The sequence below is a fragment of the Elephas maximus genome, chromosome 16 (genome assembly GCF_024166365.1).
Source record: "Elephas maximus indicus isolate mEleMax1 chromosome 16, mEleMax1 primary haplotype, whole genome shotgun sequence".
NCBI classification, from domain to species: Eukaryota; Metazoa; Chordata; class Mammalia; order Proboscidea; family Elephantidae; genus Elephas; species Elephas maximus.
Window position 1 is genome coordinate 70036707 of NC_064834.1, and position 12639 is coordinate 70049345.

Consider the following 12639-nt stretch of genomic DNA (forward strand, 5'->3'; position numbering starts at 1 on the left):
CCACTCAGCGCCAACCTGCACCCCACTGAGCCTTTTGTTCACAAATGAACCTCGAGGCTGGGAAGGGCTCGTCTTCACTCTAGCCCTCTGAGGAACAGGCCCCAGAGTGGCTAAGGGATGCAGCAATGCTCAGTGGTCACCCACCAATGACCTGGGCCACGTTGCCCAGTTCTGTACAGCTGTGAGCACCTTGTTCAGCCCTGGTCACAAGCCCAGGACCTGGGACTATCACTATCTGTGTTCTGCAGGTGAGGACTGTGAGACTCAGAGGAGATTGTGATACCCGCAAGGTCACACAGCCTGTGCGTGGCAGAGCCAGCAGTCTGACCCTAAACCCTGGCTCTTGCATTCCCTTCCAGCCCAGGCACCTCCCTGAACCACTGAACAGTGGGCGCAGCCTAAGACCAGGTGTGGGTGAGAGGGAAGATGGGTCCACCTGGCACACCTGGGGTGGGGCTGTCATGTGCACCTGTAGTGTACTCTGTCATCTGGGCCTGGCTCCTTCTTGGCCCTAAAAGAGCCCCCCACATACACGTGAGAAGCAGTGCTGCCCAGCCCCTCTGGCCACCCTCCTCCTCCTCCTCACTGACCACTGCCCTTCTCCTCCTGCTTCCAGTCCCCAGTGTTCGTCAGCCAGGTCGGCCAAGACCTGGTCTCCCAGACGGAAGAGAAGCTCCTTCAGAGGCCCTGCAAAGAGCTCTTTTCTGCTTGTACGCAGTAAGTGTCCCTCCGTGACTTCCCCTCCGTGACCTCCACCCTGCAGCTCTGGGCACGGGGTGCAGGCCTTCAGTGCCCTAGGGACCAGCTAAGCCAACCAGCTGCTTGTCCACTTCTTACGAAGGGAAAAAGATACGCGGGTGCCAAGTCCAAAGAAAACATCTGCTTTGAGGGGTGTTGAAAGAGAGTAGCTCTCCAGGCCTTTGAGACGAGGGATGTGCAAAAATGTGACCTGTCTGGGAGGTTTGGAAATCTTCCCAGCCCCCAACCCCTACCACCACCTGAATGGGCAGTGCTGCTGCGGGGGGGACTCACACTGCCCTTAGCCTCCACCTTGTCTGCAGGTGCCTGGCACTGGTCCCAGTGAGTGTGAGAGGAGTCAGCAAATATGGCACCTGACATGCACCAACTCAGCCCCAGCCATCCCCCCCCACACACAAGTGTGCACACACACACAGCCACGCACCCACACCTCCTTCCCCATCTCTGAGATCCTCTCGCTCAGGTAGCAGGTCACACTCCTGCCCAAAGCTCCCATGGTTCCCCATTGCTCTCAGGCTGAAGACCACAATCCCCAGTGTGGCCTGTGATGGTGGGCGGGGTAGAATGAAAGGACGTCTGACAGACCCGTTGCATCTGTCCTGAGACACCTGTGTGTTTGCATCTGAGCCTGGAAATGGATGAGGCCGGGAGGTGACCTGCCGGATGTAGCTCTCCCTGTCTGCTTCCAGGACAGGATTATAAAATGTTTTCTGTTTGTTCCTTCTGAGCTAGATCCGTCCATGCCTACCTGCGGGGAGAACCATTCCAAGAATACCTGGACAGCATGTATTTCGACCGCTTCCTACAGTGGAAATGGTTAGAAAGGTGAGCGCCCCGTGCAATGTGTGCATGAATGTGGGGGTGGGGTGCAGGTTTTTTATTTGAGAATCATGTAAAAATCCACCACCTCCCATGGGTTCATGGTTAATAAAATGAACCACCCTCCTCCTGTTAAGTTCTGTGTATTCTTCTAGAAACATTCTATGCTGATGAAACCGTCTGCACACACATACACTCACTCATGTACACGTACACAAAGCACCTTGCTCTTGCTGTTTTGGTTCACTCCCTCTGGGAATTCTTTCTCCACCAGCCAGTAAAGACCTACCTTATTCTTTGAGCTGGTTGCACATCCGCCTTTGTTTATCCCACTCCTCCATTGATGGACAAAGCGGTGGTTCTCTGTTTTTGTGCAGTCTCCCCTGAGTGATGAATAGCTTTGTAGAGATATCTTTATGTACTTTTCAAGTACATCCATAGATACTCCTAGCAGATGAGTTTCTGGGTGAATATTTTGCTGTTAGCTGCTGTCAAGTCAGCTCCAACTCATGGTGACCCTTTGTATAACAGAATGAAACCTTGCCTGGTCCTGTGCCATCTTCATGTTTAAGTCCATTGTTGTAGCTATTGTGTAGGGTCTTCCAACCTAACCTGGGGTGGGGGGCTCATCTTCCAGCACTATTTTGGACAATATTCTGTTGTGATCCTTAGGGTTTTCATTGACTAATTTTGGGAAGTAGACCATCAGGCCTTTCTTTCTACTTCATCTTAGTCTGGAAGCTCCGCTGAAACCTGTCCACCATGGGTGACCCCGCTGGCATTTGAAATACCAATGGTATAACTTCCAGCATCATAGCAACATATAAGCCACCACAGTAGAGCAAGCTGACAGATGGATGATGGGGGTCACAATTACCCAATTTTAAAAATTTGAGGGACTACCAAATTGCCCTCTGAAATGGTTGCCTCAGTTTGTCGTCCTGCCTCCCACAGCTTCATCAACGCTGTTCTGATAAGCGAGCATCGAGGTTTCCCTCCTGTCTAGCTTTTCTTCTCTCTCAGAACGGGTGAGACCCAGAGTCTTTCATGTGCTTGATTTCCTGCTTTGTTCTTTTCAAAGTGCTCTCACATGCACGGCGGTGACTTGCTTGGGCAGGTAGTGCCTCCACATGACTGATATGGAAATGGAGACGTAGAGAGGACGTGACTTGCTTTGTCACCCAGCAAGCCAAGGATGCAACCCTGGCCCGGGTAAATCTGTGTGCCGTCACACGTGCGACTGTCTATAGACCAGGCTTGGTTCTTCCCCAGTGTCTCCTCTTGGAGGCGTACCTGATTTTATTACCAGTTTTCATACCAACCCATTGGGGAATGGGGGCAATTCTGCTTTTGTTTTTTGGCCAGGAATTTCTGGATCCTGAAAGTCTTAAGAGAAGACATTGCAGGGTGGACGGCAGCTGCACACACCACGATGGCAGAGAAAAGGAGAAAAAGCCATAGCTACTCTTGAAGAAATCCTCCATGGAGAACCTTCTCTCTGCCGCTTCCATCAGAAGATTTGGATTTCTCTGGAAGTCACCTTTTGGGCACCACTGCTCTTCTGATGCAGCCCTAACACCCCGTGGCACTCTCTGGCCCACCCGTCTCCAGTCCACAGAAGTGGACTTGCGTATCTCTTCCCCGGTGTTTGCTCCGCTCTCCTGTCTCTCTGTGTGTCAACCCCTGCAGATGCTGCTGAAGCTACGGGACCCAAAGCCAGGTGCCATGGAGTCAGCTTCAACTCGCAATGGCCCCACGTGTGTCAGAGTAGAACTGTGCTCCACGGGGTCTTCAATGGCAGGCGTTTCAGAAGCGGATCGTCTTTCTTCCAGGGCGCCTCCGGGTGGACTGAAACTTCCAGCCTTTTGGTTAGCAGCCAAGTGCGTTAACCATTCTCACCAGCCAGGGACTCCCAACCACCCACCCAAAAGCCATGTTTGTGGCTCCTTCCTAGCCCACCTCAAGAAGACCAAAAGGAAAACGTCGTACTCTGCAGCCATTGATTGGGCTGGTCTCTTTCTCTTTCTCCCCCCTGACCAGTGGGATGACAGGGTGACCAGTGGATGGCCCTCTTGTTGGCCTGCCGACCACCACCCAGCACACAAATGACATGGCTCCAAGAGAGCTGGTGACGTGAAGGATCAGCCCATACGTCCTGCTAAGGGTCCCAGGTCAGAATTCAGGCTCTGAGCCCACAGCCTGGGGTTGGATCCCAGGTCTGCCTCTATCCAAGGGACCTTGGAATGGGTTACTCACTTCTCCACACTCAGTTTCCTAACCTGTAAAATGGAGTAATAGTAGTGCTTGCCTGGGAGGATGAGATAAGATAAGCTTAGCACATGCCTAGAACAAGGCAAGTCCCCTGACAAACGCCTGCCATCTGGCCCCAGGAGCTAACCTGCCAAGTGTAGTTATTGCACTCGTCACCGTGATCATCAGCGTCACCACCATCATCAACCTCACCACGTCTGGTGTTGGGGAAGGCAGTTGACCCTTGCTGGAGGCTCCATCCTGGGTCCTAATGATCACAGGACAGTCTGGTGGGGATGTAGCCGTCATGCCCACTCCACCGGTACCTCCCACTCCTACTCTGGAGCACGGGCTACGTAGCCCATGACCCTGATCTGTGCCACCATGCATAGCCCACGACTCTGATCTGCGCCACTGTACGTCTGAAATCTGTGCCGGGTAGCAGTGTGGGCCGGAGACACAGCATAGGCTCTGTAACGGGCTTTTTGCCCTTGAATTCCAGCCCCATGGCTTACCAGCGTGGCCTTGGGCAACTCATTTCACCTCTCGAAGCCTCAACCTTCTCATCTGCAGAATGGGGCTGTAATAGTCGCATCTCCTGAGGCTGGTGTGAGGATGAAATGAGGCCCTAAGCGAGGTGTTTCATACAGTGTGTGTTGTCGTTACGAGGGATGGATTACTCAATGAGCAAGGTACGCACAGACTTACTTGTGCTTACTTACTAATCTATAGTGCACAATTTACTTGTTTTTCACCACATGCAGATGAAATTGTGCACTACAGATTAGTAAGTAAGCACAAGTAAGCCTGTGCCTACCTTGCTTCCTGGGTAATCTGCCTCTGATTGTTACCATAGAGACTGCCCCCAGAGGCCATATCCTTTATTCCTGTGAATTCTAATAAGGACATCTGATCCTCACACAGCATTTTACAAAGAGCCCTCAGGGACACAGGCATTAAAGTTACCTCCATTTTACTAAAGACACGGAAGCTCAGAGAGGTTAATGGGTTGGCCCTGGGTCACACAGCAAGGGACCAGCAAGGCTGGAACCTCACCCAGCCCCTTAACTGGAGTTCTTCGCCCTTAGTCCACCTGGCTCTCCAATTCCGGTAGAATCCTTTAGCTGTGGCCCCTGGAGTTCATTTGACTGGTTTGTACCAAGTTCATGAAATGGAGAAATGGACACTTTTAATTCGTGCACAACTGCAAAGAAGTTAATAGTTCACACTTTTGAGGGTATTACATTTTTGGAGCCAGGAGGGCAGCACCCTGGCCTAGAAGTGCCCTAAAGCATGGCACCCCACCTCACCCCATTTTTTGCTGAAAAGATCATGCCCTGTTAGGGCTATGCTGTTGGAATATTAAAGGAATTTTTTTTTTCCCTCCCAAGTTTAACCAAGGAGACTTGGTGGTGCAGTGGTTAAGGTTAACCAAGAAATTCCTGGGAAATTGTATTACACTCCTTCCCCCAGCAGAGGGGTTCTGTGGTCATATGGGGTGCCTGTAATGGGTTAGGCCCAGGCCCCTTCCTGTGGTCTCCAGGGCAGCTGTAGGGAACGTTCTTCAGCCTTGTGGCAGGGTACACCTGCAGCCAGCGGCTGCGTGCTCCAGCTGGATCAGGGTGTTGCTGTTGTGTACTGTTGAGTCAATTCCAACTCATAGCAACCCTGTAGGACAGAGTAGAACTTAGCTTTCCAAGGCTGTAAGTCTTTACGGAAGCAGACCGCCACATCTTTCTTCTGCAGAAAGGCTGGTGGGTTTGAACTGCCAACCTTTTGGTTAGCTGCCAAGCACTTAACCACTGCACCACAACCCCCCGCCCCGAAAAAAACAAACTTGTTGCCGTCCAGTGGATTCAGACTCAGAGTGATGCTATAGGAGAGAGTAGAACTGTCCTGCAGGGTTTCCAAGGCTATAATCTTTATGGAAGCAGACTGCTACAGTTCTCTCCCAAGGAGTGGGTGGTGGGTTTGAACTGCTGACCTTTTGGTTAGCAGCCAAGTGCTTTAATCTCTGCACCACCAGGGCGCCTTAAATAAACACCGGGGAAGAGATACGCAAGTCCACTTCCATGGATTTGAGACAGGTGGGCTAGAGAGTGCCCTGGGTTGTTAGGGCTGCATTAAAAGATCAGTGGTGCCCAAAAGGTGACTTCCAGAGAAATCCAAATCTTCTGATGGAAGCAGCAGTGAGAAGGTTTTCTACGGAGGATTCATTCAAGAGTGGCTATGGCTTTTTCTCCTTTTCTCTGCCATTGTGGTGTGTGCAGCTGCTGTCCACCCTGCCATGTCTTCTCATAAGACTTTCAGGATCCAGAAACTCCTGGCCAAGAAACAAAAGCAGAATCGCCCCCATTCCCCAATGGAATGAAATGAAAACTGGTAATAAAATCAGGTATGCCTCCAAGAGGAGACATTGGGGAAGAACCAAGCCAGGTCTTTAGAGAGTCGCACACGGGACAGCACACAGAGTTACCCTTCTATCAGGATCACTAGCATTCTACCATATCAAGTTAGGAATTTCGCCACCATCTGTACAAATGAACGTGTATTGGGAAAATTCTGGTTTCTCCCTTTGTTTTTATGCTTCTGCATTAAGACAGTGACTACACTAATAAATATGTGAGACCTTGCTTTGGAAAAAAAAAAAAAAGTGTGGTTGGGGACTAGAGTCTCACTGGTCTTTCTCTAGCTGATCCTGTTCTGTGGCCCAATTCAGTGTCCTGCCAGCCCCTGAAAAACAGGATTCTTGACTTGTGTGTGTGTGTGTTGAGGTGAGTGTGCTCACAAATAGCTTTGGAGATCCAAGAGTCAATTTTTTTTTTTAATTGTGGTAAATATATATATAACAAATCATTTGCCTTTTCAACATTCTTCATGTTACATAATGTACAATTTAGTGACATTAGTCATATTTATCATGTTTTTCAACCATTAACGTTATCCATTTCCAAAATTTCCCATCACCCTTAGTAGAAACTCAATGTCCCCTCAGCAGCAACTCCCCTTTTCCGCTCCCCCCTCCCACCCCTGGTAACCACTAATAAACTTTGGTGCCTATCCTAGATATGGAGCCCTGGTTAAGCATGTAGCTGCTAACCAAAAGGTAGGCAGTTCGAATCCACCAGTCACTCCTTGGAAATCCTTTGGGGCAGTTCTACTCTGTCCTGTGGGGTGGCTATAAGTCGGAATCGACTCAGCAGCAACCGGTTTTGGTTGGATCCTAGATATTGCATATAAGTGGAATCATACGATATTTGTCACTTAGCATAATGTTTTTAAAGTTCATTCGTGCTGTACCATGTATCAGGATTTCATTTCTCCTCATGGCCAAGAGCAAATCTTGACATGGTAAAAGCCAATTATAGTATCCAAACAGGCTGGCAATGAAAAAGTACAAGCTATCTGAAATAGGAAGTCCTTTGCTGTGACTGGAATGACCATTTATTTATTAACTCTGGGAAGTAACATCCTGATCAGAGGTTCTGATTAGACATGACAAATGGCTTTGGTTAGTTAAAATGGGGAGGTAGGGATACAAGGTGATTATTACTTCATAATTACCACTTTAGACAGATAGGATCTTTTAGAGCCCTAGATTTATGGAGGAATATAATAAAGGGGTCCTTGGTGGTGGAAAGCAGCCCTGGTGGTGCAGTGGTTAAGTGCTCGGCTGCTAACTGAAAGGGCGGAGGTTCAAACCCACCAGCCACTCCTGGGAAGAAAGATGTAGCAGTCTGCTTCCGTAAAGATTACAGCCTTAGAAACTCTTTGGGGCAGTTCTACTCTGCCCTATAGGGTCTCTATGAGTCGGAATTGACTTGACGGCCGTGGGTTTTGGTGGTGATGGAAAGGTGGGGAACCAATGGTTAAAGTTGAGCAGGACTAGACTTGAAGACAAGCAGCCTTTGCAACCTAAGGAGGCCTCATTTAAAGGCTGGAGCAGTGTGGTAAGGGATCATCCAGGTTGGTTTCCTCAGGGCTGTGTGGACTGGGGCTGGAGGAGCACCTACAGAAGTAGCCCTGGGCTCCCAGGGACAGGAATTGTGGCCCATCCTGCTGGGCAGGCCTGGGTGTGCAGGTGTGGGGAGGGTTGTGGTCTCTTTCATGTTCCTCCAGGGGGACGCTCATCCTCCATGGCTCCTTGGCCCCCTCCCCTTTTCCCTGCACAGAGGACATAGCTTCCCTCTGAGCTTAGCCACAGGATTTGCATTTAGGAGAGAGAAGGGAACCACGCGGTAAGTGCGGTTAAGCAGCTATGGGCTCACATTTTTTTCATGCCTTCAGCTTTCCCCCTCTGAATAAGCAAGAACTCTTTTTCTCCCAGCCTACGAGGATTTGTCTTAGTTTCCTAGGGCCGCCGTAAGGAAGTACCACAAAATGAATGACTTAAAACAGCAGAAATTTATTGCCTCACAGTTCTGGAGGCCAGAAATTTGAATTCGAAGTATTGGCAGGGCCATGCCCACTGTGAAGCCTGTGTGGGAGAATCTATTCCATCCTCTTCTTTTACTTCTTGTTTTGCTGGCAATCTTTGATGTTCCTTGACTTGTAGACACATCACTCCAATCTCTGTCTTGGTTTTCACGTGGCATTCTCCTTGGATGCCTTGCAGGATGACTACCTTAAAGGAGACCATTACAGGTTCTTCAGGCAATGTGGGGTTAATCTCTACAGAGAGGGGTTGGGGGTCTGCCTGTACTGGTAAAGAAGAAGGCTCAACAGAATTTAGGGGTTCAATCCCCAGCTTCATCAGGATCTGCCCATATGTCCCCATTCAATTTTTTTGAGATCCTTTCCAATCAGTGCCCTCACTTGTAACAGCGGACACGGGTACAAGGCTGGGAATTCAGTTTGTATTGTTTTGAACCACTTCCAGGATGAGACTCTGGGTTTGGTTTTCAGAGATCTCAGCTCTGCAGCTGCAAGAGATAAGGATTTTTTTCAGGTCAGACATAGAAATTTTCAAGTCATTTATGAGGAGCTTGAGCTGGGAATTTGGAGCCCTGAACTCGTCTTTTTTTCCTTCCCCACTTCTCCAGCACTGTTAGGAACAACTAGCCCATCTTGTTATATTTGTTAGTTTGACAAAAATGCTCTAAGATAATCAAATACATGGTCACCCAAAATCTTGCCTTTTATAAGTATTTGATTAGGAGTATCCACTGGTGGTATTTTGTGTATCTATTGCTACATCATGCTATGGTTTATGAGTGCCTTCTTTACCGTTGGAAATAGAGTCATCAGTGCCTTTAAATCTAACCAGATTAAAGAACCGATTCCAGAAACTCCAGAACCAATTCAGAAAACTCATCCTTAAGGTACTGTTCGTCTAGAACCATTCTTGTCACCAAAACCCGTATCAGTCAGGGTTCTCCAGAGAACCAGAACTGGTAGGAGATGTGTGATGTGTGTATGTGTGTGTGTACATATATATTAAAAGATTTAAGAAATTGGCTCAAGTAATTGTGGGGTCCAGAAAGGCTAAAATCTGTTGGGCAGACCACAGATTGGGCACTCAGCAGGAGGATTTGAATACCCAGCTCCAGAGTAAGTCCTTGAAGGTTTTATCTGTAGCCGTGATTTCTGGGGGTACTCAGGGGCCACTTTGGAGATCATAGAATTGTGCCTCCCACCAGCTACTTTTTTGGTGCAGTTGTCTATTTCTTATGGATTCTGGATCTAAACACTGTGAGATCAATGTTGTATTCTTGCTTTTTTCCAGGCAACCAGTGACCAAAAACACTTTTAGGCAGTATCGAGTGCTAGGAAAAGGTGGCTTCGGGGAGGTGAGTGAACGTTTACCTTTTTCCACGGAAAGTTCCTTTAGTCTAGTAGTTGCTTTTTTTGTCTCTTCTGAATAAGCCAAAAGTATTCTTCTAAGCAGGGCTTCCCAGCAAATGGATCAGCCATGGGTGTCCTCGGATGTTCCCAGATAATATGGATATTTGAGGGGCTGGAGGTGATAAGAGAGGGCAAGGGTCAGAGACATTTGGGAAAATTAGCTATGTCTAAAGTGGAAAGGGAGAGGTGTTGAGCCACCCTCAGCTGTCTGGGGTGGGGCAGGGGAGATGGAGGTGCTCTCAGGAGTCAGCCTTAGGCAGGGTTCAAGTCTGGAGGGGAGAAGTATACAGGAAGAGAGGCAAGGGCATGAGGGCCTGACTGGCCTTGGCCACCACATTTCTGAATGATGATGTTAACATGTACTGTTGCATGGGATTGGAGATTCCATTGTACTCTCTCTGATATTCCCAGCAACTGAGGCAAGACTTTTTATTCCTCTTTTAAAGATGAAGAAAGCTGAGGCTCGGGATAGTTACATGACCCACTCAAGATCACACAGCTGATAAGTGGGCAGAAATGAGACTAGATCCCAAATGTTCTGGCTCCCATCCCCCTGACTTATCAAGGCAGGATTCTCAAGGGTCTCCCATACCTCTACCCCCAAAACAAGCCACTCCTACTAGTAGCTAATGCTTGAAGCCCCCCAGTTAGGAATTGCTACATTTAGCTGAAAGCTTGGGACAGTGAAAATGCAATTGCCTCTGAGAGGGATATAGTCCTTTAGACCTTGGCCTGTCATCTGAACATCTGTGTGAATGTTGAATAAACCTTCCTGTTCTTGAAGGTTTCTCACCTTCCAGAGCTAGGATTCTTCTAAGGGGAGGGGAAGGTAGTACTGAGGGCAGCTTGCAAGGGCAGCAGTGGATCCAAGGCCATGGTCTGTGGTCAGGTCCTATGGGCTGGGAGCACCTTTGGGCCCGTCAGCTCCCATCCCCAGAGAGCCAGCATCCTGGCCTCAGAGGAGCTTTGGACAGCCCTCCACAGTGCCCCCATGACCTTGGCTTCTTTCTTGCTCCTCAGGTCTGTGCCTGCCAGGTTCGGGCCACAGGTAAAATGTACGCCTGCAAGCGCTTGGAGAAGAAGAGGATCAAAAAGAGGAAAGGGGAGTCCATGGCACTCAATGAGAAGCAGATCCTAGAGAAGGTCAACAGTCAGTTTGTGGTGAGTGTCCAGGGCCTGGTGATAGGCTACTCTTTGGTGAAGGAACTTCATTCCCTTGGAAAGGGGGGTGGTCCTCCAGTGTCTCAGTTTCCTAGTGCTGCTGCAACAGAAATACCACAAGTGATATTTTTAGTTTAAGGTTTAAAGATTATCTCAGGGCAATAGGCTTGGGGCTTCAGTCAGCCTCCATGGCTCCAGAAGGTCTGGAGTCTGTGAGAATTTGAAATTCTGTCTGTATTGTCCCCCTTTTGATATGAATTCTTCTATAGAATTTTTTATCAAAATGTTCAGTAATGGTAGCTGGGCACCATCCAGTTCTTTGGGTCTCATAGCAAAGGAAGCTCATCGAGGCAACTAGCCACACATTCCATTTCCTCCTCCTATTCTTGACTCTCCTTATTCCTCTGTTGCTCCAGGCAAATACAAGTGGATGGCTTTAAATAACAGAAATTTATTTGCTCACATTTCTGAAGGATGGAAGTTCAAATCAGGGTCTCTGCCTTGTCAATTCCTTCCTTGTCAGTAGTCCATGGTGTTCCTTGGTTCCCTGACCTGCAGACAGCCCTTACCGGCGTCTCTCCCCCCATGTGTGGGGGCCTCTCTGTCTAATCTGCCCTTTTTATAGCCTAGGGGTGATTAGACTTAGAACTTACTATACTCAGGCATGATCAAATTTACATGACAGAGAAAACCCTATTTCCAAAGAGGATTATGTCCACAGGTATAGAGGTTAATATTCCCACACATATTTTGAGGGTATACAGTTTAATCCATAATAGCCAGTATACGCGGCCCCCATTCCCCAGGGAAATGGAATGCCAATGAGAGGGGTATGCTACAGGAAGCCAACTGGACATTCTTTCCAAGGGAAGGCACTTCGTGGTTAATTCAGGCTGACTTTGTCCTATCACCAGAGCTGGCCAGTGCCTGGCTCCCTTTGCATAGGAGACCAAGGCCTCTGTTCTCCAGGACCACCTTGTAAACTCCTTGGTGGATAAAACAAGCCTGCCCTGGGCCTAGCCAAGGAGTTCTGGTTTCCCTTGACCCCTCTAATCTGCTTTCATCATGGTGGGGACGTGTCAACGTCCTAGTGAGGTGCCATTTTGTTTATATATATTGTGTTAGTCCAGGCTGCAGTAACAAATTAGCCCCAAGATCTCAGTAGCCGAATACAACGAAGGCCCTTCCCCAGCCCACTTCCCTTCATCCCTGCAGTGAGGAGCCCCCACCCACCTGAGGGCATCTGGGTCCTGCTTCTCTTGACCAGCCAACAAGGCAATGTACGGTTTTAACTGGTTGATGACACACATGCTTTTGTGGTGCAAAAACTCAGACATCAGCCTCCTAGAGTCACTGAAAGTGCAGGTACTGGCCTGTGCCCCACCTGCTTTGCCTCACCTGCAACCACTGACTTGGAAGGACCTAGTGTCTTAGTCATCTAGTGCTGCTATAACAAATACCACAAGTGATGGCTTTAACAAAGAAAAATTTATTTCTTCACAGTAAAGTAGGCTAAAATTCCAAATTCAGGGCATCAGCTCCAGGGGAAGGCTTTCTTTTTCTCTGTTGGCCTTCTAATCTATCTTTCCCTGGACTAGAAGCTTCTCTGCGCAGGGACCCTGGGTCCAAAGGACCTGCTCTGCTCCTGGCACTGCTTTCTTGATGGCATGAGGTCTCTCTGTCTCTCTGCTTACTTCTCTCTTTGGTATCTCAAGAGATTGCCTGAAGACACAATCCAATCTTGTAGACTGAGCCCTGCCTCACTAACACAGCTGCCACCCATCCTTCCTCATTAACATCACAGAG

At 48.8% G+C, this 12639-nt stretch overlaps 1 protein-coding gene and 2 pseudogenes across 2 annotated transcripts in view; 2 read left to right on the forward strand and 1 right to left on the reverse strand.

Annotated features, from left to right (window-relative positions):
• GRK5 (G protein-coupled receptor kinase 5) overlaps window positions 1–12639 on the forward strand; it is a 237159-nt gene that overhangs the window by 202027 nt on the left and 22493 nt on the right. For both annotated transcript variants that reach the window (XM_049855869.1, XM_049855868.1), the window contains exons 5-8: window positions 617–717; window positions 1492–1584; window positions 9554–9617; window positions 10693–10833. In XM_049855869.1, the coding sequence (XP_049711826.1) occupies window positions 617–717; window positions 1492–1584; window positions 9554–9617; window positions 10693–10833 (399 nt within the window). The remainder of the gene's footprint in view (window positions 1–616; window positions 718–1491; window positions 1585–9553; window positions 9618–10692; window positions 10834–12639) is intronic.
• On the forward strand, window positions 1591–9544 carry LOC126059857 (60S ribosomal protein L39-like; annotated as a pseudogene).
• Window positions 2823–2979, reverse strand: LOC126059858 (60S ribosomal protein L39-like; annotated as a pseudogene).